General features: G+C 39.7%; 1 protein-coding gene across 7 annotated transcripts in view; it reads left to right on the top strand.

Moving 5' to 3' along the window:
* Positions 1-27,723, top strand: part of SLIT2 (slit guidance ligand 2) — a 421,334-nt gene that overhangs the window by 322,517 nt on the left and 71,094 nt on the right. For all 7 annotated transcript variants that reach the window (XM_045019040.1, XM_045019039.1, XM_045019036.1 and 4 more), the window contains 6 exons: positions 7,079-7,153; positions 10,991-11,134; positions 12,948-13,091; positions 15,222-15,388; positions 16,280-16,412; positions 22,935-23,003. In XM_045019040.1, the coding sequence (XP_044874975.1) occupies positions 7,079-7,153; positions 10,991-11,134; positions 12,948-13,091; positions 15,222-15,388; positions 16,280-16,412; positions 22,935-23,003 (732 nt within the window). The remainder of the gene's footprint in view (positions 1-7,078; positions 7,154-10,990; positions 11,135-12,947; positions 13,092-15,221; positions 15,389-16,279; positions 16,413-22,934; positions 23,004-27,723) is intronic.

The raw sequence follows: 27,723 nt of genomic DNA, 5'->3' as shown, positions 1-27,723 counted from the left end.
TGCTTACCTAACCAGTACCAGATGGAAGTGATTTGTAGGCATTACAGCAGAGGTAGGTTTCAAAGAGGAATTTAAAGGGAGATTAAATTCAGACAGTTTTATGAGTTCGTCCCATGCATAGGGGGCAGTATGGATGGAAGTGCAGAAGTGCTTCAGAATTAAGCAAACAGGCGAATGACCATTATTGACAGAGTGAGGTAAGGAGCATAATTCTGACAAGTAAAGTGTAAAAGTATTTTAGGCAGGCCAAAAAAAAAAAAAAAGAATATGAAGAGCAACTAGCAACATACACAAAAACTAACACCAAAATATTTTTAATTACATCAGAAGTGGAAAGCCAGTCAAACAATCAGTGGGGGCCACTGGACAATCAAGGTGCTAAAGGAGCACTAAAGGAGGATAAGGCCATTGCAGAGAAGCTAAATGAATTCTTTGCATCAGTCTTCACTGCTGAGGATGTGAGGGAGATACCCACACCTGAACCATTCTTTTTGGATGCCAAACTGAGGAACTGTCCCAGATTAAGGTGTCAGTAGAGGAAGTTGTAGAACAAATTGATAAACCAGAACCAGATGGTATTCACCAAGAGTTCTGAAGGAACTCAGATATGAAATTGAAGAACTACTAACTAGTATGTAACCTACCACTTAAATCAGCCTCTATACCAGATGACTGAAGGAAAGCTAATGTAACATCAATTTTTAAATAGCTCTCCAGAGGAAATTCTGGCAATTACAAGCCAGTAAGCCTAACTTCAGTATCAGGCAAATTAGTTGAAACTGTAATAAAGATCAGAATTATCAGATGAATACATGAGTCAACACACACGACTCACTAATCAGTTAGAATACTTTGAGGGTGCAAATAAGCATGTGTACAAGTGTGATCCCATAGATATAGTGTACTTGGACTTTAAGAAAGCTTTTGACAAGGTCACACACAAAAGGCTCTTAAGCAAAGTAAGTGCAGTCAGGGGATGAGCAGGAAGGTCTTCTCATGGATCAGTAACTGGTTATAAGATATGAAATAAAAGGTAGGAAATAAATGGTCAGTTTTCACAATGGAAAGTGGTAAATCATAGATGGGACCTCAGGAGGTCATCTAGTCCAACCCCCTGCTCAAAGCAGGACAAATCCCCAACTAAATCATCCCAGCCAGGCTTTGTCAAGTCTGACCTTAAAAACCTTTAAGGAAGGAGATTCACCTCCCTAGATAACCCATTCCAGTGCTTCACCACCCTCCTAGTGAATTATTTTTCCCTAATATCCAGCCTAACCTCCCCCACTGCAACTTGAGACCATTACTCCTTGTTTTGTCATCTGGTACCACTGAGAAGAGTCTAGATCCATCCTCTTTGGAATTCCCTTTCAGGTAGTTGAAAGCAGCTATTAAATCCCCCCTCATTCTTCTCTTCTGCAGACTAAATAATCCCAGTTCCCTCAGCCCCTCCTCATAAGTCATGTGCTCGATCCCCTTAATCATTTTTGTTGCCCTCCGTTGGACTCTTTCCAATTTTTCCACATCCTGCTTGTAGTGTGGGGCCCAAAACTGGACACAGTACTCCAGATGAGGCGCACCAATGCCAAATAGAGGGGAATGATCACGTCCCTCGATCTGCTGGCAATGCTCGTACTTATACACCCCAAAATGCCATTAGCCTTCTTGGCAACAAGGACACACTGTTAACTCATATCCAGCTTCTCATCCACAGTAACCTTCAGGTCCTTTTCTGCAGAACTGCTGCCTATCCACTTGGTCTCTAGTCTGTAGTAGTGCCCCAGCAAAGGTCCCCCAAGGATCTTCACTGGGACCACTGCTGTTCAACATGTTCATAAATGATCTGGAAAATGGGGTAAACAGTGAGATGGCAAAGTTTACAGATGATCCAAGATTATGCAAGATAGTTAAATCCAAAGTTGACTGCAAAGAGTTACAAAGAGATCTCACTAAACTGGGTGACTGGCCAACAAAATGGCAGATGAAGTTCAGTGTTGTTAAGTTCAAAGTAATGCACGTTGGAAAACATAATCACAACTATACAAAATGATGGATTCTAAGACAGGATATTAGGCTACATGGAAAATTGGTCTGCCCCAGTCTGGCTGTTCTTATGAGTTGATGCCTTGATGTGCTAGTAGACCTGGCAGATAGGGTGGACTAAATGATGAATGGGCTTAAAGGTAAAGAGAAGGAGCTTCTGTTTGTTGCAGTGTAAGAACGAGAGCCAGTGGAGAGAAGCAAGGAGGGAGTAATATAGTCAGAATCACAAGCCAGAAAGGTGGTGCTAGCAGCAGCATTTTGAATGGATTTGAGGAGGTGCAATGTAACTGATGTCAAGATGAGATTATAGTAGTTAAGGCATGAGGTGATGAAGGCCCGAACAAGAGTCCTAGCAGTCTGTACAGACCAATAAGGCTAAATCCTTGAAATGTTTTAACAAGAAGACTTGGATATAGTCTGGATATGTGCATTAAGAGAGAGGGCTGAATTGAAGATGATGCCCAAATTGCAGGTCTGAGTGATGTCCTATAAGCAGTCCCTCACCTCAATTTCCCCTCTTGGTTACTCAAACTTAAAAAGAGGCTTTTTACAAATCCTTTAATAGGATAAAGTTAAAAAAAGATAAACACAAAAGTCTTCCCTCCAGCATTAAGCTGGCATAGCTCCAAACTTCCTTGGTGTCAGGGTCTTCCTGGCTGGCTACTCCCAGTCCTTGCTAGCTGGAGCTCAGCCTTCTGGCTTTGGCTTCCAGGCCCCAGTCAGGGGTTCCTGCTTTATTAAACTAACAAACATTCAAAATAAAGTTTTCCAGTCCATGCATTCTCCTAGGCCTTCCCTGCCTGTTGTCTCACTACCCAGGTTTCAGATTTCTCTGCTGGAGCCTACTCACTCCCAGCAGCCTCTGTACTCACTTCTGTTCTTCCTGAGAACTCCCTGAAAAAACTCTCTGCAGCTTCCTGCTGTTCTTAGAGGAGAATCAGGTGATTCCTGCTCAGGTGTTCAGGGTTGGCTGGCTCCAGGCCTCTAGCCCTTAAGGGTATGGCTGCATTGCAATAAAAAAAACTCACAACACTGAAACTCAGAGCCCAGGTCTGTTGACTTAGGTTCGCAGGTCTTGGGTGTGGGGTAAAGATTTCAGGGTAGATGTTTGGGCTTGGGCTGGAACCCTGGCTCTAAGATCCACCCCCCTTGCAGGGTTTCAAAGTTAAGGCTCCAACCCAAGCATCTACATTGCAATTTTTAGCCCCATGAGCCAATTCAGCTGCCCTGGGTCAGCTGCGGCTGTGCTGTGGGTCTTTTATTGCAGTGCGGACATACACTAAGACACAATATCCGCAGTTATAGCTAATTAAAAAGCAGTGGGGAACAAGAAGCAGGTCCCGAGCCAAGGAGATGAGAAAGATGTTCTCTTGGGCAGAATTTCTCCCACTTGCTATCTGGGCCACTGATGTACTTGGAGTGTTGAACTGTCTCAGCACTTAGGATTTTATCAAGAAAATATTTCTCCAGATTAGTTCAGGACCAGCCACGGACCTGTTTGCAACACACATGAATAATATAGCCAGGATAAAGGCATAATTGTGGGTAATGAATCACTTTGTCAAGTGAACTTGCTATAATCATTTCCTCTTCTGCTATTTGTTCCCAAAGTCTGTTAGAAAATAAGGACACAGGAGATGGTCATGCAGTATATGTTTTGCTACTGAAGTGCTCTGGAACACAATCCTACAAGCTCTATAAGGCATCCTGGAAGTAAGATACTTTGCTGATTACTTTCTGACATGTGGGATAACTCATAAGGCCCTTGAAAAATAACTGAAATCAGTATTCAAGACACTCCTGGAGAAGAACCTCACTCTAAATGGAACAAAATACCAGTTCTATAAATCCTTTTTACTGTATTTCGCTATAATATCCTACTTTCAAGCAAACAAACACTTGATGGTGGCATCACCAGCACACAATGATTCAGTGACAAACACTGCCAGCATAATTGCCATTGCCAGAAGAACACTGACACCAATGGAAAAATAGAGAAAGAAGGTCTCATTGTGACTTGGAGCTATGTGTTTGGAATATGATGATCACAGAAAACAAACCTCTTGAACAAATATTTAACAATTCAAAATCTAAGCTGTTCACTAGATGAGTTCTTCAATTCCAACCATATACATTCCATGTGATCCACGGCCATACAGGTTCCAACCCTTCAGTCCATGTGTCTTGCTTCCTTGCAGGTCCACTGAGGACTTGACCTTATTGATGGTAGTGTGCATTATATCGTCACACAGGCAGCACTGAAAGCAATGACGCTGCATGAGCCTCAGCTTGCAACAAGGAGGATCCAGCACTTCATCCCATCTTCCTTATCCTTCATACAGGAATACATGGAATAACCTACCAACTACCAAGAAACTTCAAAATAGAAAGAAAAATCTTAAAATCATTCCCTAACATGAAGCTCTGACCATGATACTTAATAACAACTTCCTATTTATGTCTTTTATAAAGCACTTTGAGATCTAATGATGAAAAGCACTATGTCAGAGCTAGGCAACCTGGTGGTTGGTGATTCTAACATTGCTTCAGCTAAGAGCACTGGCCCCTGATTTTGGAGGCCACCAAATATCTTATCAAGATTCAATCAGCTTCTTCATGAAGAAGTCTAGTTTACAGTTATTTGACAAGCAGACTGAAAATCTGAGTTCAGTTCCATGTCAAGCAGCAGTTCCTGCTAACAGCTACTTCAATGTCAGATTTGCTCAAAGGAGCCTGGCAGAAAAACCCCTCTTGATGTCTGTGAACCTTTCCTCTTCCCCTTTCCATGGTGACTATTTCCTGGTTATCCTGGATATTCAGGCTTCCAGTGGGAGAGCTTATCTCGTGAACATCACCACATGTCTACAAGCTAGAGCCAAGGAGAACTACAAGGCCTGTGTATCCCCGGGTCTGTCGCTTTTTGGGTTTACTACAGCTGAGTCTCATCTGTATGACAAAGGATGCTCCAGAAAATGCATATTGTGTCCTAGAGAGACCCTTCCCTTTCTTCTTGGGGCTGGGCCTGATCCCCACATTTCCCCTCACAGGCTTCTCCTGATACTTGAATGGCTGGCATTAGAGAAGGCTTGTGTTGCAATGTTAGATAGTGTGTTAACATGTAGGAAAGCAGCTCTTCCAGGAGATGCTGCGTGTCCTTGATAAACGTGTATATTGATGTAGAAAGAAGGGATAGAATCCAAAACCCCAGTCCATCCTATAAAAGGTCACTTTAAAGGTTACTCAGTGTAGTCACACTCATTGGTCAATATGTACAAGATTTTCCATCTCTCATTTACTTCATTTGAATTTGTGGGCACTTTGTGCCTCTTGAAATACATGGCCTATGTGCTTCTGGTTGGTTGGAAAATATTCTACATCTGTCCAAAACAATTGTTCCCTTTCCCAGTTCAAGTTTATGTAGTATTTCAATCAATTGTTGAAAAGACTGAGCTACCAGCACTTCAAATTGATAAATTCAATGCTTGTCTTCTGGCTATCACTTAAAGTGGTAGCTATAACCTCAGCTAGAAGGGTGGGTGAACTAGCAGCTCTCTCGCCATTTTCCTTTTCTCACCATTTTTCCCAACAAGATCACCCTGAGAAGTGTTTCCAAGTTTAGACCCACGTCAGATTCAGAGTTCTATAGTGATCCAGGCATTCATCTCCTCTGGTTTGGTCCTAGTCCCAAATCTTTAAACAAAAGGTAATTAGACTCCTCCTTAAATGGGGTAAGGAGATTAAAACATTAGCACCCTAAAACTAAAGAGATTAGGGTTCTGGAATTTTTTTTTCTTTTAAAGAAGCCTAATAAAGGAAAATGGCCTTTTGGTATATTAGCTGTATGAATCAATGCATACCATATTGAAATATAAAAGTTGGCCCAAGTTAACAGCCTCTCAGGGCTCAGGCCTCACTCTGCTAAAGGGGCTTTGGTTTCTGCACCAGAGAATCATTGTTTTAAGATTTTTCAAGCAACCATCTGGTGCTCATTACCTACCTTCCTGAAGCACCACAGAGTAGCTTTTGGTGATTTCTCAGACACGGACAATAGATGGAATGACCTGAGGTAAGTGGTCTATGGCTGAACATGTTGACTCCAGCTAGCAATCATGGGCCTACCCTAGGGCTTAAGAACACTGCTGTGTTGTAGAGCCCTTTATTCCCAGTCAACAGACTGGAAGCATAAAAGAATAATTTCATCCTTGTAAATGATATTTCTGTGAGAATCTTCAGATGTCTATCAGACTCCACCCAATATCCTGTAATGAACACTGGACCAATTTTCAGTTGTTTGTATATACTACTTAAAGATTTTTATTTACAAGTTGGTATTGGATCATCCCTGGAATATTTGTGATGTGTTGTCCCTGAGAGGAATAAAATTTCAACAGTGGAGCAGTCTCCCCCATCTGCGTGAAGGAGAGAGATGAGCAGCCCTTTAGTCCTGGACCTTGAAAGTCTCTTGCAAAAACAAAGTTTATAGATGTGACAAATGGCACCTTCATGGGGTCATGAGGCTGCTCCTGTTTGTTCCCTAATTGACTATTGCCAGCAACTAGCTCTTTCCATGTTCTGCCAATTGCTCCCCATCCCAGTAGCAAGAGGAGAGAGGGTAACAACATAGTTGTATTGCCCTGTCCCAGAAGCTAGATTAGGGTAGAAGGTATGCTAACATCACATTCCCTCAATGGATTTTTATGTTAGTTTATTATGCATTTTTATTTATCAGTAAAAAGAGAGTGGATCTAAATTAACACATTTTATATTTCCCTTCCGATTTTGTATTTATAAAATGTACATTCTGCCCTTGATCCTGGAGCCCTGTGCATTCTTAACTCTAATTGAAATTAATGGTGGATTTGTGTACATAGGGACTACAGAATTAGAAATGGCAGCATATATTGAAATCTTACCTGAGTACTGCAGATATTTTAGTTAAGATATTATGAAACAAAAATAATCTAATCTAGAAAATAGTCTGTCAAGCAATGTTGGTGCTGGAATAATTTTGTGACCGTATTTTTGCTGTATTCTCCAGGAGACTAAATAACAATGAATTCACAGTGTTAGAGGCGACTGGGATCTTTAAGAAGCTTCCTCAGCTGCGTAAAATGTAAGTTTATCTTCACTGATGTCTGTTCTGTACTTTTCTATAAACTTTATTAGTTCACATGTGAGAGATTCAGTGTGTTCGATTCAGAAATCAAGAGGTGGACTGTGGGTTTGGCCTAATCATTGAGTTAGATCAAAGTTGGTAGCTCTTTTCTACAGAGCTAGGCACAGCCAGTTGCAACTTCTCATGCTGTACAACTTTGACACCTTTAGTTTAGTGTTCAGCCAGCTGGTCTGTTATTCAACCAAAGCAGGGATCTAGCAACCTAAGCAGTTCAAAAACAGTTCCAGTAATCTTTTGTAACTTCCTCTATTACTCTCTAGCCATGCTATTCTGCCTCTTTCAGCACATTCAGGACATGCCTTTGACTTTTTGCTTTATCAAACTATCATTAGGGAAAAATATCAAAAGTAAATGATTGGGAAAATGGCTAGATAGCTCATCCGTGTGAATTAAAGTCCTCAATTCATATTCCAAGAGAAGTTTAGATGTTCACCAGTTTCATAAGTCATTTTAAAAAAAAAGACACCCCCACACACACACACTATGAAGTGTCTTTTGAAGTGAAGGACAGAAATACTTGTCAGAGAGTAAAGAGGACATGTCACTTTCCTGTAGTGTATATTTAGTGTTCAGTCTTTTTATTAATGTTTCCTGCAAACTGCAAACATAAGTACCAAGGAAAGGGAATACAATCCTAGCAAATTCATGAAAAATGATCCACTGTTCATTTTTATATAAAGAGAGGAATAAAATGACTGTTACATGTGATGGTAAAAAAGGAGCCAATCTAGGTTAGCAATGGCCAAAAATTATCACAGTTTGAGGATTGTTCAGTAGCTTTATGTGAAATGAGTTGATATCCACATTCCAGTTGCTAGTGGGAGGGTGTCCACCACCCCATGAAAACCACCATCACTGGTGGTACTTATCAGTATTCATGTAGCATATTCAGAGAGACCAAAGATCAAATGCCATGCCTATTCTAACTACTCACTCACCCCTACTTTGTCACTCTAGGTCACAGTTGAGTCATTTAGGACAAGTCTACACTGCAGTTGAAGGTTTGTTTGAAGCATGTGTAGACATACCCAAGCTAGCTTTAATCTAGCTAGCTTGAGTGCCAATATAAGCAAAGCTACAACAGCATGGACTTTGTACACAGGGTGTCGGGAGGGCTGGTACAGCCTATGTTGGAGTCTGTACTGTTGTGGCTTCATGCTGTTGGTCCTCCACCTAGCTAGATTAAATCTAGCTCGGGCATGTCTTCAAGTACTGCAATCACACCTCTACTGCAGTGTAGACATACCCGTTGTTAAGCCAGTGTAGGGATGTTGGCACTGCTATTTCCTCTGCTGTTCCTATCCTGTGGATGAACAGGTCTTCATTCTACAAGGCTGCCAATCTAGCCTTTTCACAAGCACTATATTTCTTTAAAGAAATCAAATATGCAAAGTTAGCAAAAGTGATAGTGTCTCATACTCAAGAAAACATACATGAAAGAATATACATTAAATGATTTTATGTTTTTCATGCTGTGAAACGGAATGCAGCAAAGGATTCAGGTGATCTAAATTTAAATGTTGATTTCTAGGATCGAGTGTTTTGAGGCAAAAAAATGGAGAATTTTAATCACTATCTTAATGTGGCTATCTAATTTAACCCAGAGTGGCTTTGAATTTGGGACCATTAAGAAGAGGCTAGAGTAAAGAGAAAAATGTAGCATAAAGTTAGCATTGCTATTAATACTGTTCTGTAAGTTTCAAATACAAATCTCACATGTTAAAAAGTATTGCAGCTAACTGAATAAGGTGCAGATAAGTTAATTATGTTTAATAAAAAAACCCAAATCTGCAATGTCAGCCATGTAGGCAGAGGATCCCTGTGCCTGCATGGAGCTTTGCACAGGCTCAGGGGTTTGCCTGTACAGATGTAACTTGTAACCCTTAAAAGTAATAACACAACTGATTTATCATACAATGTTTATTATTAATAATCAATCACAGGTTCTTTACCAAAATGGGCTACCTATAAGATTTCCTAAAAAAATCCCCTCTCTCTCTCTCTGGGATTGAAATGATTGGCAGTAAAGTTGTATAGATTCAATTATAACTTTACAAAGAAACCAAATAACTATGTAATCAACATTACTGTGATGGAGCACTCATCTCTCAGCAGTGCCTCCTGTTGGCTGTGTGTAGCACTGCAATCTTTTCTGTTCCTGGTACCCAGTATAGGTTGTTGAACTCGCTAGGCAGGTCGTCAGTGGAAGCAGGGGAAAGGTCATAGGACAGCACACTGGAGGACTAGGGCCTAAATATTTAATCGAGTTGATGTTCTGTCAATACTAATAACATTTTATAGATATATATATATATATATATATATATATATATATATACCGTATATATATATATATATATATATATATATATATATATATATATATATATATATATATATAAACTTTGCCTCACTGATGAGTTTTACAAAAGTTAACTAATCCTTGAACAATAGGTAAATAGTACAGTAATATTCACACTTTACATATGGAGAAAGTCAGATAATAAGAAACTATGGAGAAAGTCAGATAATAAGAAACTAAGGAGGTTGTCCTGGACCACACATCAAGTCATCTGTGAATCTGGGATTAGGGATAAAGAGTTCTTGGTTCCCAGACCTGTGATTTAACCACATAGACCAAATCATATCCTCCATCAAGGGCAAGGTATATTTGAAACTAATATTATGCAAGAACTAAGTAGTCAAAACTCAGCTGAAGCACCAACCTTAGGTTTTACATTTGTCAGATATTGATACAGATTCATTCTGGCATGACTATGTATTTTAGATGTAATGAATAATTAATATGTTTTCTTAAATTGAATAAATAAAAGCGATGTTCCAAAACCCATCAAAATTGTTTGTTTTTCTTCCAAATATCATAGATACCAGCATGTAAAATAAAGAAGACTTTAGAATCACTTCATTGTATATGTTGTTTTGATAATGTAAAAAGTCATTACTGTATTATAACATCACACTGTGCATAAATACATATTTGGTGTTGTTTAACCTAAAATTTAAGTAAAATAGGAATATGGCTATTTGAAGAAAGCAAAATAAAGTATTACAGATGTATCACTAAAATCTTTAAAGCAATGTGTAAATATTGAAATTAGATACTTTTTCAAAATACAAAGCCACTTCTACTCATTTTGAGTCCAATTTCAACACTTTGACAAATAAAACTGCTCTCCTCAAGAGGTAGAGACATAAACCATACCTCTTGTTGGTTTAAAAATTAGTAATAGTGTAGTACAAATCATGAATATTTTGTGTACTTTTCATAATTTGTGCTACTTATTTACTTGTATCGCTCTCATCTTAGAAACTGAAACTAAACTAGTTAGTTTCAGTTTTGTTTCTCAGGCACCAACATTACATTGTTGATTGGATTCAAAACACTGCAAGGAATGAAAACATTAAAATACTATGTATTTTAATTGAGTATCTTTAGAAATTTTGATGAAAACTTTTTCTTGTATTATGCAGGCACTGGTAGCAACCTTGAGATTCTTTCAGTGGGAGATAAAAACCCAACTTCCTTTGAAAATCCCAGTCTCTATTGTTAAGGTTGTACTGACATTCACTTTGCAGGATTAAAATCCCTGTATTGGATATTTTACACTCTGAATTTATTCTCCAGTTTTACATAGTAACTACTAAAAGTAACCTAAAGCTACGGTAGTCTGCAGTGTTTCTTTAGCAGTTAATTAGCCTAAGACTAAAAAAATACTTTTTTTTCTTTAATTATTTTTCATGAATGTAAAATAGAAATCTGAGCAATAACAAGATCACAGATATTGAAGAAGGAGCATTTGAAGGAGCATCTGGTGTGAATGAACTGTTGCTCACCAGTAACCGTTTGGAGACTATTCGACACAAGATGTTTAAAGGACTCGAAAGTCTCAAAACATTGTAAGTCTAACTAATTGGGCGTCTTTCTTCCCGTTCTGTGCCAGATCTCTTAGACTTGAAGTAAATTCCTACATTTTTTGGTAACCTTCATTTTGAAGAAAAAACTATGGGATATGGAAGCATATCCTAGCTCTTACTTCCATTTTACACCAAGCTTTTCCACTCAGAGTGTGAACTCATTAACTTTGGGCCTGATCTAGTTGAAATTCATTTCTGTGTCTGCTTGTCTACAAAAACTGTACATGCCTACTGAACTATGCAGCAGCTGAGGCAGCTCCTGATTCTGTGAGCAGATGGAAATAACTATCTCCTCTGTAGCCATGGAAATTATGCATTCTGCACTGCCACATCCTTAGAACAGAAGTTTTGATTCTGTCCATGCTAATTGTTATTGGGAATTACACCAGAGGAAGAAGATAGATTCAGTGGATGCTGAAATGTGGGATGAGGGTCTTTCTTGAACGATTTAATGTCAGTTAGCCAAAAATGATGAATCAATGGGCTCTAGCTTGAAGTTATTATTACATTCTTACCTAGTCTTCTCTGCTTCCTGGGTAACTCCTCAACTCTCGGCCACAGAACTGTGTTTTTGTTCTGGGGCTTCTCGTGCACGCTAAACTTTCTAATCAACGGCTCAGCCCTCTGCGGCGCCAACAGCTGAGGTCTTCTGGGCTCTGCAGTAAAGAAGGATGCAGATATTTTTGGATACATTGTACCTAGGATTTTAAATAAATTAGCTTTATTTTTATTTCAAACTCTTGACATTGTTAGTTGCTGTTCTTATGAATCTAGTAGGAAAAATAATTCTAGGGTTTATTGGCAAACAAGCACAAGAATAGCAGAACTTGAAACTGCATTGATCCTATAATATTACTTAGAGAAATCTATTTTTAGGAAGGTTATTTTTGTTTTTAAGATTCTAAACTTTCTACTTGTTGTTAGAACAGTGGTGCCCAAACTTTTTCTCTTGCACCCCCTTCCTAGTAATAGAATTTGTCTCCCCATCACCTCTGGGACATGGAGCCAAGGCTGGGGCCAGGAGCGGGACCAGAGCAGAGCTGAAGGCAGAGTGGGGCTGGGTGGCACTCCCTCTCTTTCCTCACTTATGGGGTTGCCCAGGCTCCTCTGTGCCTCCCGGATGTTGCGCCATGCCCCCCTAGGGGGCGTACCCCACAGTTTTGGGACCACTGTGTCAGAATCACACTGGTTTCTGTTAATTGAGATTTGTTGATCAAGTTAAGAGTGCTTTCTGCCATTTAGTTTACATGTGTTAATGAACGGAAATATGGGCTGTGAAATGCCATCAGAATATATAAAAATTGTAACAAATAACTATGTAAATGTTTAATTTGTAGAAGCAGTTATCTTATAGCAAAGAGAAAGAGCTGTCACAGTTCTCAGCTGGTATCTTCACATGAGTTTCAGTAACTTTTACAATATTCACATAGCTAAAACACTAAAATTATAGTGAGTTTTCATTATAATAAATGGTGTCTTCAAAAATATGCCTCAGTTTAGTTTTTCTGTTGCTCTGCAATAATAATAATATATATATATATGTATGTGTATATGTGTGTATATATATATATATATATATATATATATAATCTAATTATACTTCATTTTTTGTAATATTTAATTATATTGAATACAAAATGGTTAATGCGCAAGAAAATCTTCATACATTAGATGTAGTATATGATTCAATTTAATAAATGGTATCTAAGTGTAATAAAACATAGAAAGATGTTTAGATAAAATGGTTCTATTGGACCTTCCCTAAAGTAATAAATGTTAATCCTTTCTTTTTCAGAATGCTAAGGAGCAATCGCATAAGCTGTATAGGCAATGATAGTTTCACAGGACTGAGTTCTGTCCGTTTGCTCTCCTTATATGACAACCAAATTACTACAGTTGCTCCAGGTGCCTTTGATACTCTCCATTCACTCTCTACATTGTAAGTTACATTATATTTTTAGATTATCCAGGACTTGAAACCACTCACGTGTTTATAACATTTGTATTTATAATTTCTCTGCATACTCTTTCAGTGTACATTAATATTCCACTAAAGAAAAATACAACAGTCAGAGTTGCAGAAAGTCTGTGTCCTGGGCCATCTTGAAGCACATATTCAAATGTAAATACAGCATGTGTTCCTTGACACAGACAGTAATTTCTTTAATGTCTTGGGACTGATATTATTGAATACTTTTCATTAATGGCCTTGGCACAAGAAGTAGAAGAGTGCTAATGAAATATGCTGATGACAGAAAGTTTAGAGGCATTGTCAATACAGAGGAGGATCAGAATATTATACAGGAAGAATTGGATGACCTAGAGGACTAGAGTAATAAAAATAGATTGAAATTTAATAGTATGAAGCGCAGTGGCTTTCACTTAGGAACTAATAACAATAATTTCTGCTATAAACTGTTAATCAGTTGGAAACAACAGAGAAAGATCTGGCTGTATTAGTCAATCACAGGAAAAATATAAGCCACGAGTGCGATGTTTCTGTTTAAAAAAGTAGTAGCAGCAGCAGCAGCAAATGTGATCCTTATATGCATTTCCTGTAGAGTTAGGAAGTATTAATGCCATTGCACAAGGCACTGGTAAGACCTCATCTTGAATACTATGTACAATTCTGGTCACCCATATTCAAGAAAGATGGATTCAGACTGGAACAGATGCAGAGAAGGGCTACTACGATGATCAGGGGAATGCAGGATCTCTCATGTGAGTGGAGACTAAAAGAGCTTGGCTTGTTTTGCCTTGCAAAACAAAGGCTAACTGAGAGGATATGATGGCTCTCTATAAATATTTAGAGGGGCACAGAGTGGGGGGGGTAAACCGTAGGGTAAAATGTGTATAAAGGGGCATGAACAACTATAGACTGAGGATTAGAAGAAGGTTTCTAATCATGAGACAAGTAAAGTTCTGGAGCAGCCTTCTAAAAGGAGTAGAGGGGGCAAGCTAACTAGTTTTAAAATGGAGCTTGATAAATTTGTGAATGAAATTATATGACAGGATTGCCTGCAATAGCAGGGGACTCAACTCAATGACCCAGAGGGTCCCTTCCAGGTCCTGTGTTCCTTTGTTTGCACCAAGGTTTTTAGAAGAAGTAGTTCGCCATGATTGCCAGGTTTCACTGGTTGGACCGGTTGTGGAAGCCCTATTATGACATGGCTCCCATGGCCACCGGCATTCTTGACACTGTGGTGTTCAACTTTTTAAAACTGCAGTTCATGTATAGTCTAAATCCTACCTTGGAACTTAATTCAGACTTGCTGTATGATGGAGCGTTAATCTACAGTCCAATTTTCTGTGAAAAGAAATGGCTGTATTAGAAATAATACATTTTCAAAGGGTTGTCTGCCTCAAATCTTTTTTTAATTCACTGGTAAGAAAAGAAGGAAAAGGGGGGAGAGGAGAAGAAAAAATAGTGCCTGTTTAAGGAAGTCAGGTTACCAAAGAAGTAATTACTGTGGGAAGCATCGCTCAGTAAAGTACTTAATCCTCTTTCCACATAAAATGAGACACTTTACAGCTAGTGACTAATTTGTGCATATTAAAGATGACATGTTTCTAAATAATGGAATTGTCAATAGGTTTGTGGTGAAGTGAGGAGATGCCAAAAATACTCAGACTTGTAGAAGTAAATTCATTTTTATAACTGGCATGTAATCAACTTAGCTGTCAGTTTAGATGAGAAACTTATTCTCTGGAGCAAATAAAAGATGGAAATCTTGAGATGACAAATTAATGAAATAGCTGTTATCAGGTTAAAGCTAATAATATAAAGTAATCAGCCTTCATCTCTATATTAAGTTACTGCTTTATCAGTGCAGGGTAGTTTTGACAGCAAGTCAGATCTCTGACAGGTTTAAATTATTTCTAAGTGAACTATATCAAGATTCACTGTACAAATTCTGAATTGCTGCTCTCAGCTTTGGTTTGCATATGGAATTGTTTGAGGTATTTCATTTAGGTTTAACTTCTTGAAAATACACATTGAATTTTTTTAAATGAAAACAAAATTACATCATTGAAACTAAATTATGTATTGTTTGCATGTGGTTCTCAGAAACCTGCTGGCCAATCCTTTCAACTGTAACTGCCACCTGGCGTGGCTGGGAGATTGGCTGAGGAAGAAACGCATTGTAACTGGAAACCCTCGCTGTCAGAAACCCTACTTCCTAAAAGAGATTCCCATCCAGGATGTGGCAATTCAAGATTTTACTTGTGATGATGGTAAGAAATACATATTGTCAGAGTAGTGTAGTAGTGTACTTCTGCATCTCTCATACATATAACATGCCATAGATTAGGTGGTCCATATTACAGGCACTCTTTTTAAAATTTCATAAATGTTCATTGTGATCCAAATTTAACTCCTGTATAATCATGTCTGTTCTAGAAGCAGAACACACACAATTTGAGATAATTAAAAAGCATGCAACTGTTCAGGTACATTGGTCAACAAGCCTTTTGAAAATAACAGTGCAGTACTATAAATTGGTATTTTGAGGTAAAGTGGAGATTGAGATAATTGGACCAACAACAGTTGTACAAATGAAAATGTTTTCAAACACTGACACTTGAATTCAATACTTTCTTTCAGGCTAAATATTCAAATATTATATTACTATTGCTCAGTCTTCCTCTTACTTATTGATTTTTTTATATTTCTCTGCAAATATTTGAAAAATCTGCTACTCGCCTCTCTTACATCCCAGTCTTTCTAATTCCAAGGTTAATGGTATGTTTGCTGATACTCAAATGTTTAACTTTTCCCTAATAAATAATATGCTGTCTTTATTTACTTTAAATTATTGTAATTTTTTTAGAAATCAGTGTATATATTACTTTATCATATCGTGATTAGGAATTGTGACCTTACTTTAATGAGGCTTTTTCTAAAGAATATGACTCATAGATACTAAAACAGTGTTATACTAAATAAATATCATATTTTGAAATGTAGTTAAAAGTGATAACTTAATTATTTCCATCCATAGAGCTACTGCAGTGCAGAACCTTCATGTCTCTTAAGTGGAATTAAAAACTGTATGTTCAATTCTTGCCAATTCTTAAGTGCTCTCTGCAGAGCAAAGCTTTATTTATGTTTCTTTCACTAACCAGGGAATGATGACAACAGTTGCTCTCCATTGTCTCGCTGTCCCGCAGAATGTACTTGCCTAGATACTGTAGTTCGCTGCAGCAATAAAGGTCTTAAGGTTTTGCCCAAAGGCATCCCAAAAGATGTAACTGAACTGTAAGTAGCACAAGTTCTTCCTTTTCTTAAATGCCAAGTTCAGAGTCATATTGTCTGATTCAAGAATGAGAGGCAGAGTAAGTAGGCAAAATGAAGAAATGACATTTATCAATCAGCTGGAGTTTGAGACTTTATCACTTGTTAGATACTAAGACCAGGGCCAGTGCTTCCATTAGGTGACCCTAGGCGGTCGCCTAGGGCACCAGGATTCGGGGAGCGGCATTTTGTGTGAGCTTTTGGTTCTGCTCCCGTCACGCCGCCAAAGAAGGACCTTCTGCCGACGTGCCACGAAAAACAGCGGCAGGCAATTGAGCAGCTCAATGACTGCCACTGTCGCCTGCAGCATTTCGGCGGAGGGTCCTTCTTGGGCGGCGCGATGGGAGCGGAATCAGAAGCTCCCACGCGCCCCATGGGGAGCGCACAAAATGACGCCCCCCTGAATTCTGCGTAGGGCGCCAGAAACCCTGGCACCGCTCCTGACTAAGACCTGTAAATCAACCAAGGAAATCTTAATAAAAAGAATTTAATAACAAAAAAGTCCTGTTTATAATGGTAAAAAGGCCCATATAATTATGAATTATTCTAGTATTCCTAGAAATTCTAGTATTCTTATGATTAGCTATGTTTTTCTTAATATAGTAGCTAGAGATCTGTGAGTGCACATTTAGGGTACATTTTTTTGCTTACAGAGAGAATGTCACATTGAATTTTCATTGTCCAACCTGGAAGAAATGCAGAAAGATAATAACATAAATAACATCAAGACAATTAGCTATTTAAAATTCTAATAGTTTTAATGGTCTAAGGAATTTTTAGTGACATATTTAAGGAAAAGAGTAATTTTTAATAAATGAATTTCAATCAGTTCTCCAGTGGAGGCTTGTTTATTTGAAAAATAGTAAAGATTCTTTTGTGAATATTGGAAAGCAGATTTTCAGAAATGTCCTCTAAAATTGTACCTACGATCTTGGGTATTAATTTTCCAACTTCAAGTCTTTATATTCCCAAGGAATTGATAATTCTATTCATAGATATAATTTGTGGGTACAGATTGGTTTTGCAGATAGCCAGCTACTCAGTTTTGAATGTGCCAATGCTCTATGCATATGCACTTCAAAGATTTTGAGGCAACCCAAATTTTGTACACAAAAGAATGCAAAATTTCAGAAACAAATTTAGAAAATGGGTTATGACTTCTTTGAAACTTCAATTTATATGTTTTGAGATTTAAAGAAACATCCAGAAAAACTCAACAATAATAAATACCTTTTAATATTTCATCATCTCCTCTTATTACAAATAGTTGCAGTTAATAATTAAACACACAGGAAGGCTTTGAAGTATCTTCCGTCCACTCTGTTCAATATTAAAAATCATTAATGTAAATATTTTCTTTGGAAGGCATCTTAAGTGTGCACTTTAACACTTTAATAGCTTCCTTGTTTTCCAACTACAATTATTCAAAAGTTTCTAAAACATCCATCAGTAGTTTGATGGTAAAAACAGGATACCATAACAAATACATCCGTCATTCCCAAAGAGAAACTAGTGAAATTTCTTACTGACATTCTAGTAAAGAAAATGATTACCTATGCTATCAGTGTTTTTAATAAGTACCTTAATTAAACAAAGTTGCTGCCTGATAGCTACAATTTGACCTACATTGTAAAATTGTATATATAAAGAGATTTATATGGACTGCAACACCTTTTGTGACTGATAAGTCCTTTACATGCAGTTTTGTGCACCTAAGTTTTTGTCCAAAGTGTGCATGCAGCTCACTGTATATTTAAAAAAAAACAAAAAACAAGAAAATGGAGGAGTTGGTTTTCTGCTTGCAGTTACATCCTGATCAGTTCTTCTTGTTCATTAAAATGCATACACGTTCTAAGATGTATGGACAATTTATGTAATTGTCCTAATATTTCCTTCATTCAAACAAGTAATGGTTTTTGCAACCAAGAAGAAAATTTGTAACTGGTGAAAGCTTATTTTTAATGATGCAGATAAAATAATAAATTGTTAACATTTTCTTCGAACCTCATTAATTTTATCATAATATACAGTACCTTACTCCTTCAAGAAAGTTCTTAAAATATTTATTTTTAACTCTTAATAGTGTTAAAAAATTAAATTCCTGCCATATATGTAGTATCTTTGATGTATATGTGTAAAATTGATCAGAAGTAAATATCAAAGTTGGCAGAATCCAATAACAACAGGTCTGTGGATGTGGAAGAAGGCAATACCAATGGGCTAGACACCATATACCTGGATAGAGGCTGCAAAAAAAACCAAACTGCTGTGCACCCTCAGCTAGATCCATTAGGCCCTCAAAGTACCACATATGGCCAACCTATAATCTCCTCCATCACACATAGCTTGCTAGTAAGAGGAGAAATGAAGGAAGGTCAGTGTCACAGTGTTGGGTCACCTACAGCCCAGTATCAGTTACCTGTAGCCAATAAGTTTCTCATTTAGAAATTTCATCTTGTGCTCTCCTCACCAGGAGCAGGGATCCCTTCCCCTGGTAAGTATGGTAGATGTTCTTCGAAGATCGCTGCAGAAATCCCTATTCACCACAGCTACACTCCAAACTGAATTAACAAACTTGTAATTTATTATTTACAATTAAAGTCTGTGAATGAACTCTGGAAGTGCTGCCCAGTGTCCTTGTCAAGCCCAGGAAAATCTTCTGGCTTCCTGTTCATAAGCCAGGGAGTCTGATATTCTCCCAGGCTGGTCTCACTGCAACCCTCTCAGCAGCCCAGACCTCTACATCCCTGATGGACCAGTCTCTGGAAACTGGAGAGACCTTTTTTGGCAACTTCAGCCAGCCTGACCAAAATTAGTTCCAGTTAGCAAGTCTCCACTCTCCCTCCTCCAGTGATCCTCCTCCCACTGCTGACATTCAAACCAACATTCTGGGATGGCTCCCAGCAACCCAATGAGCCCTCAGATTCCTTAGGTTTCAAACCACTATTTCACATCCACCAACATATTTTGCCTTCCATATGCTCATACTTAACATAATATAAACCTAACACATTCCCTAATCATCTCCACAGACCCAAACAGACAAAATGAAAATTCCAACATTTTATCATCTCTAATGCTCTGTAAAGCAATAAACAAAGTATAATTGCATACCCCTCCATTATAAGCAACTTAAAATAGGGGAGATCCTCAATTATTATGTGAAAGAAATTAAAATTGTTAACAAGTTTATTTAGCTAAATGTAGCTGTCAAGTTCTGTTTCTGTTTACAGTAGCATAAAATCCAGTGAACCACATTAAAATGACTTGTATAAGCCTGATGTGCTCTTTACTTCACAAGATACATCTGGATCTTAGGCCTGGTCTACATTACGAATTTATCTCGAATTTAGCAGTGTTAAATTGAATTAACCCTGCACCCATCCACACAATGAAGCCCTTTACTTCGATATAAAGGGCTCTTAAAATCGATTTCTGTACTTCTCCCCGACGAAGGGAGTAGCGCTGAAATCGGCATTGCCATTTCGAATTAGGGTTAGTGTGGCCGCAATTCGACGGTATTGGCCTCCGGGAGCTATCCCACAGTGCACCATTGTGACCACTATGGACAGCAATCTGAACTCGGATGCACTGGCCAAGTAGACAGGAGAAGCCCCGTGAACTTTTGAATTTTATTTCCTGTTTGCCCAGCGTGGAGTGCTGATCAGCACAGGAGACCGTGCAGTCCCACAATCAAAAAAGAGCTCCAGTATGGACCGTACGGGAGATACTGAATCTGATCTCTGTATGGGGAGATGAATCTGTTCTATCAGAACTCCATTCCAAAAGACGAAATGCCAAAACATTTGAAAAAATCTCCAAGGTCATGATGGACAGAAGCCACAACAGGGACTCTGCACACTGCTGTGTGAAACTTAAGGAGCTGAGACAAGCGTACCAGAAAGCCAAAGAATCAAATGGATGCTCATGGAGGGAGGGGTGACTGACGACTGTAGCTATCCCACACTTCCCGCACTCTCTGAAAACCATTTGAATTCTGGGCTGAGCTCCCAAAGCCTGAAGGGTCAAAAACATTGTCGCGGGTGGTTCAGGGTATATGTCGTCAGCCTCTCCTCCCTCCCCCCCGTGAAAGCAAAGGGAAAAAAATAGTTTCTCACCTTTTTTCAATGTCATCATATGTCTACTGGGTGCTGCTGGCAGACGTGGTGCTGCACCGCTACACACACATCCCCTTGCCTTGCCTTACAGACGGCAGACAGTACAGTAGGACTGGTATCCATCATCATCGTCCCGTGGGTACTCCTGGCTGGCCTCGGTGAGGTCGGCCGGGGGCAAAAATGGGAATGACTCCAGGTCACTCTCTTCTCTAAGTTTTGTCTAATGGAGATTCAGTCCTGCCTGGAATATCATGCCAGCTGGAGGCTTCTGATTCAGGCTGCTCTCCCAGTCAGCAGCACCGTGCGGTCACACCTACCCCAGCCTACCCCTTGCTACCAGGGCTCACAATCAGATACTTAGACCTCTACATTTTGCTGCAAATAAAAGAATTAAGCTGCTGTTTAGAACTGTCCCCCAACATACAAATGGAGATTCAGTCCTGCCTGTGCTTCTATCCTGCTTATCACAGATTCCCATTTTCAGCTATAGGCTGAGCAAGTGCAGAATGGTGGCTCACGCTACTTTGCTGTAAAAAAAACTGCCATCCAACCCAACCCCCTTTGATCTCTGCTTGCAGAGGCAATAAAGCCAGTGTTGCTTCTTATTCATGCATTCTTTATTACTTCATCACACAAATGGGGGGATAACTGCCATGGTAGCCCAGGAGGGGTGGGGGAGGAGGGAAACAATGGGTGGGGTTGTTGCAGGGGCACCCCCTAGAATGGCATGCAGCTCATCATTTCTGCGAGATGTCTGGGGCTCTGACCCGGAGCGGCCGTGTCGGAGAAAAACTCAGTTCTCGCTTTTTCGTTTGGATGCAGCAAAATCAAATACTTTATTATTTCTCCAGTAATTACAATGGAGGGAGAGAGTGCCATAGGACACAGGGTCGCCCCAGTCCCGGACAGGTCTCTCAACTGGTAAACAATTACAGCAAGCCTTTATACTTTTGTTACAGACAATAACTAGCAATAATACAGACAATAAAGAGCAACAACTACATTTTGTTTATACATAAGCCATTCTGCTATCTTGTTTTCTCACTCCTAGAAGACACCAGGCTGCATATTTGGTTATCAGTTACAAGGTCGTAATAACTTTTTACACAGTTCTTTCCCTCTGCCTCACACTATCCTTGCTTCTAGAAGTCTCACGTCATTAGGGTTACAGCTGGGCTAACTCTTGCTAACTGACTGGCATGCATTAAGATCCCCTTCGAATCCTTATTAATTCTTTCCCTGCTTCCACAGCCGTTTGCCTCTCTGGTTCTTTACTAGGCTTGCCTGATATTCTAGGCAGGACTGACTCTTCATTAGACAAAACTTAAAGAAGAGAATGACCTGGGGAGTCATTCCCATTTTTGTCCAGGCGCCCCCGACCGACCTCACTGAGGCCGGCCAGGAGCACCCATTACAGCAGCAGATGATACAGTATGACTGGTAACCATCTTTGTCAACTTGCAAAGCAGCAGATGGTACAGTATGACTGGTAACCATCTTTGCTAACTTGCAAAGGCAAGGGGATGCTGCTATGTAGCACTGCAGTACCGTGTCTGTCAGCAGCACCCAGTAGACATACGGTGACAGTGATAAAAGGCTGAACCGGCTCCATGGTTGCCGTGCTATGGCGTCTGCCCGGGCAATCCAGGGAAAAGGGTGCAAAATGATTGTTTGCCATTGCTTTCACGGAGGGAGGATTGACTGACAACATTTACCCATAACCACCCGTGACAAATTTTTGGCCCCATCAGGCACTGGGATCTCAACCCAGGATTCCAATGGGCAGGGGAGACTGCGGGAACTATGGGATAGCTATGGGATAACTACCCACAGTGCAACGCTCCAGATGTCGACGCTAGCCTCGCTACATGGACGCACACCGCTGAATTAATGTGCTTAGTGTGGCTGCGTGCACATGACTTTATACAATCTGTCAAGTATCAGAGGGATAGCCGTGTTAGTCTGGATCTGTAAAAGCAGCAAAGAATCCTGTGGCACCTTATAGACTAACAGACGTTTTGCAGCATGAGCTTTCGTGGATGAATACCCATGCCACAGGATTCTTTGCTGTTTATACAATCTGTTTCCAAAAATCAGTTTCTGTAAAATCGGAATAATCCCGTAATGTAGACATACTCTTAGGCAGTTGATCCCATCTATTCCCCAGCCATCATCTCATCCTGATGTTGAAGAAGGTAAAACTATAAGCAACTGCAGTATTAAGCTGAAACTTTATGTATTCACATGTACTTTTAAAGTACCTATCTCAACCTTATTTATTGCTTTACTCGTAACTATTGTCTTGCTGAAAGGTATTGATCTTTTAATTAGATGAATAATACTTCATTATTTTATTTTTCTGTTGTAGTTATTTGGATGGAAACCAGTTTACCCTTGTTCCCAAAGAACTTTCTAACTACAAACATTTAACACTTATGTAAGTAACTTTAGAGCATCTTTTTGTGGGGGGATTGATCAAAAAGCTGCTCTTCCATTTAATGAAACAGTTACAAGGAAAACATAAAATGTAACCAACCTTTTAACAAATATAGCCCCAAGGCACATTTTATAAATGGGATATTTTTAGTCCAGTGATCACAACACATTTTATTGCAAAGTAAATAGGCAGGAATTATAGTAAACCTGAAAAGATTGTGAAAATCTCACAAATATGCACTAGAGTATGACAGCTTCAGTACATTGTCACATAGACATACAGTATTAGCCTCAATAAAGGCATGAAATTATTTCAATTACAGAGAAAAGATTTTGTAGTTTGTTTGAAACACATAATGCTACATCTCTGCAATTGGGTAGCCTGCCACAATTGATTGTCTAGTGGTTGGGGAAGGGAATTTAGTCAGGACACTTCATTTTTATTCCTAGCTCTGCTGCTGACTCACTGTGCAATTTTGAACAAACCAGTAAGCTCTTTATGCCTCAGTTGATGCCTTTGTAAAACAGAGATACTACTACTACTTTCCCTGTGAGACGTATGGTCAGATCCTCAGCTCATGTAAATTGTCATAAGTTCCATTAAATTCAGTGGATCAGCTGGGGATAAACCTTGTAATGTTTTGAAGTACCTTGTGGCATAGGAGCAACCACAAATTAAGTTAGGAAAACAAAATGGCTGCCAGATTTCTTGCATAAAGCAAACTAAATCAATGTAACATTCTGAAAATGCCCCAGCTCCTTTTGTTTGCCTTATTCTAGACTAAATGGTCCGTTCTTCAAATTTAGAAAATAGATGCATCTCCTTTTCACAAAATTTCCAAATAGCATCAGCAATTGCACTATTCTCAAATGTATGCAATCTAGGCCTGCATGGAGTGTTTGTGGATTTGTGCAACAAGAGTTGTATGAGACCTACCTTGCAGTATACAGGCCTGTAAAGAGCATGCAAGTTGGTTACAGTTTGCCGTAGTGATAAGCCCTCCTCCATCAAGTTGGCCCACAAAGAGGGTGTCTGAAGGTTTGATTGTTTGGAGTAGTGATGATCAACCCTGTACTGTATACTGTGCAGGAATGGTGGCCCTAGCCTCTGTTTGCCAGAAGCTGGGAATGAGTGACAAGGGATGGACGTGGACCACTTGATGATTACCTGTTCTGTTCATTCCCTCTAGGGCACTGGGCACTGGCCCCTGTCAGAAGACAGTATACTGGGCTAGATGGGCCCTTGGTCTGACCCAGTAGGGCCATTCTTATGTTCTTATCTTCTTATGTATATGTAATGTTGAATGATCATAAAACAAATGCAAATTACAATATCAGATTTATTGTAACTAGTCATTCAGGCTGGCATTTCAATAAATAATGTTGATAGAGTACAAATGCAAAGCATAAATGGCAAAATTGTTCAGTAAATGATAAGCAGTATTAGTACATTAATATTCTGAAATTCTGGGTAGATATTTGCAAAAGTAGAAAGCCATGTATTACATTTTTGGACAATCTCTCTTGGTATTTAAAGATTATCTGTAAATTACTATCTTTCCTTGTATACATTAAAAAGGATCCAGATGATTCAGGTATTCTTGTTTCATAGACACGTGTTAGGTATGTTTTTAACCTTCATAGGCAGGAAATGGATAACTCTGTCAACTGACCATAAATGTGCCCAGGTCACTCATCATTCCAGTAGCATCATGATTTACAGCTTAAGTTTCCATTGCTTCCTGAGTTACAGAGTTCCTGTACAGCATTAAACAATACACAAATGGAATAATGAACATATATCATAGAATCATAGAATATCAGGGTTGGAAGGGACCTCAGGAGGTCATCTAGTCCAATCCCCTGCTCAAAGTAGGACCAATTCCCAACTAAATCGTCCCAGCCAGGTCTTTGTCAAGCCTGACCTTAAAAACCTCTAAGGAAGGAGATTCCACTACCTCCCTAGGTAACCCATTCCAGTGCTTCACCGCCCTCCTAGTGAAAAAGTTTTTCCTAATATCCAACCTAAACCTCCCCCGCTGCAACTTAAGACCATTACTCCTTGTTCTGTCATCTGGTACCACTGAGAACAGTCTAGATCCATCCTCTTTGGAACCCCCTTTCAGGTAGTTGAAAGAAGCTGTCAAATCCCCCCTCATTCTTCTCTTCTGCTAAACAATCCCAGTTCCCTCAGCCTCTCCTCATGAGTCATGTGTTTCAGCCCCCTAATCATTTGTTGCCCTCCTCTGGACTCTTTCCAGTTTTTCCACATCCTTCTTGTAGTGTGGGGCCCAAAACTGGACACAGTACTCCAGATGAGGCCTCACCAATGTTGAATAGAGGGGAATGATCCCGTCCCTCGACCTGCTGGCAATGCCCCTACTTATACAGCCCAAAATGTCGTTAGCCTTCTTGGCAACAAGGGCACACTGTTGACTCATATCCAGCTTCTCGTCCACTGTAACCCCTAGGTCCTTTTCTGCAGAACTGCTGCCTAGCTATTCGGTCTCTAGTCTGTAGCAGTGCATGAGATTCTTCTGTCGTAAGTGCAGGACTCTGCACTTGTCCTTGTTGAACCTCATCAAGTTTCTTTTGGCCCAATCCTCTAATTTGTCTAGGTCCCTCTGTATCCTATCCCTACCCTCCAGTGTATCTACCACTCCTCCCAGTTTCGTGTCATCTGCAAACTTGCTGAGTGTGCAGTCCACGCCATCCTCCAGATCATTAATGAAGATATCGAACAAAACCGGCCCCAGGACCAACCCTTGGGGCACTCCGCTTGATATTGGCTGCCAACCAGACACGGAGCCATTGATCACTATCTGCTGAGCCTGATGATCTAGCCACCTTTCTATCCACCTTATAGTCCATTCATCCAGCCCATACGTCTTTAACTTGCTGGCATGAATACTGTGGGAAACCATATCAAAAGCTTTGCTAAAGTCAAGGAATAACACATCCACTGCTTTTCCCTCATCCACAGACCCAGTTATCTCCTCATAGAAGGCAATTAGGTTTAGACAGGCATGACTTGCCCTTTGTAAATCCATGCTGACTGTTCCTGATCACTTTCGTCTCCTCAAAGTGCTTCCGAATTGATTCCTTGAGGACCTGCTCCATGATTTTTCCAGGGACTGAGATGAGGCTGACTGGCCTGTAGTTCCCCGAATCCTCCTCCTTCCCTTTTTTTAAAGATGGGCTCTACATTAGCCTTTTTCTAGTCATCCGGGACCTCCCCCAGTTGCCATTCATTTTCAAAGATAATGGCCAGTGGCTCTGCAATCACATCCGCCAACTCCTTTAGCACCTTCAGCTGCAGCGCATCCTGCCCCATGGACTTGTGCTCATCCAGTTTTTCTAAATAGTCCCGAACCACTTCTTTCTCCACAGAGGGCTGGTCACCTCCTCCCCATACTGTGCTGCCCAGTGCAGCAGTCTGGGAGCTGACCTTGTTCGTGAAGACAGAGGCAAAAAAAGCGTTGAGTACATTAGCTTTTTCCACATCCTTTGTCACTAGGTAGCCTCCCTCATTCAGTAAGAGGCCCGCACTTTCCTTGGCCACCTTCTTATTGCTAACATACCTGAAGAAACCCTTCCTGTTACTCTTAACATCTCTTGCTAGCTGCAACTCCAAGTGTGATTTGGCCTTCCTGATTTCACTCCTGCATGCCTTAGAAATATTTTTATCCTCCTCCCTGGTCATTTGTCCAATCTTCCACTTCTTGTAAGCTGCTTTTTTGTGTTTAAGATCAGCAAGGATTTCACTGTTAAGCCAAGCTGTTCACCTGCCATATTTACTATTCTTCCTACACATCGGGATGGTTTGTTCCTGCAACCTCAGTAAGGATTCTTTAAAATACAGCCAGCTCTCGTGGACTCCTTTGCCCTCCTGTTATTCTCCCAGGGGATCCTGCTCATCAATGTATGGGACCCATTACTGAATTATTTGAGTTGCTGACAATCTTTATTGTATTTATCCTCACAACACTGCTGTGAAGTAGGGAAGTATTATTTATCCCCATTTGACATATGAGGAAATAGGGGCACAAGAGACTGAAGGGTTGTCTACACAGTTGACAAGGTAGATCCTGCTGGTGCACTTTAACGTAGTGCTGTTTGAAACACTACTATGTTAACAGCAGGGTCAACACAGCAGCAGGGTCAACACAGATCAATTAATGCGTAACATGTTAGTGTGTCTTAGAAATCACACCTCCATAAATGCATTAACCCACCGTGTAGACAATTAGTAACATACCCAAGGTTACACTGTAGGGAATTGAATCTGGGTCTTCTGTGTCCCAGGGCCAATACCCTACCCCTGGACCATCCTCCTTCCCTTCTTTTCTCTTTCTGGTACAAATAGATTATGCTCCATTGCACTTGGCTAACATGTTAATGGGTACATTGTAGGTTTGTCTTCTTAGGTTCTCTAATGGTAAATTCTGATGAAGAAGTCTGTTGCACACCATTTCTGCCATTGCTTATTCAATAATAGTGCCAGACAATCACAGCTAAAATATTAAGACCCCTCAGAAGCTAATGCCAAAGAATACTCTAAAGAACAATAATGAAATAAGCAACTAAACAAGGCCAAGAGAAGGTAGAACAACAGTAGGAGAAAGTAGAAACAACTACAGCTTCCCTCAGCATGATTCATTTCCAAACTTTCCCCACCAAGCACAGTGCTCTTCAAAGCTTCTTTTTCCAAACACCAGCCT

Source organism: Mauremys mutica, chromosome 5 (genome assembly GCF_020497125.1).
Source record: "Mauremys mutica isolate MM-2020 ecotype Southern chromosome 5, ASM2049712v1, whole genome shotgun sequence".
Taxonomy (NCBI): Eukaryota; Metazoa; Chordata; order Testudines; family Geoemydidae; genus Mauremys; species Mauremys mutica.
The sequence above is the reverse complement of the archived record's forward strand: the minus strand, read 5'-3'. Positions and strand labels throughout refer to the sequence as shown.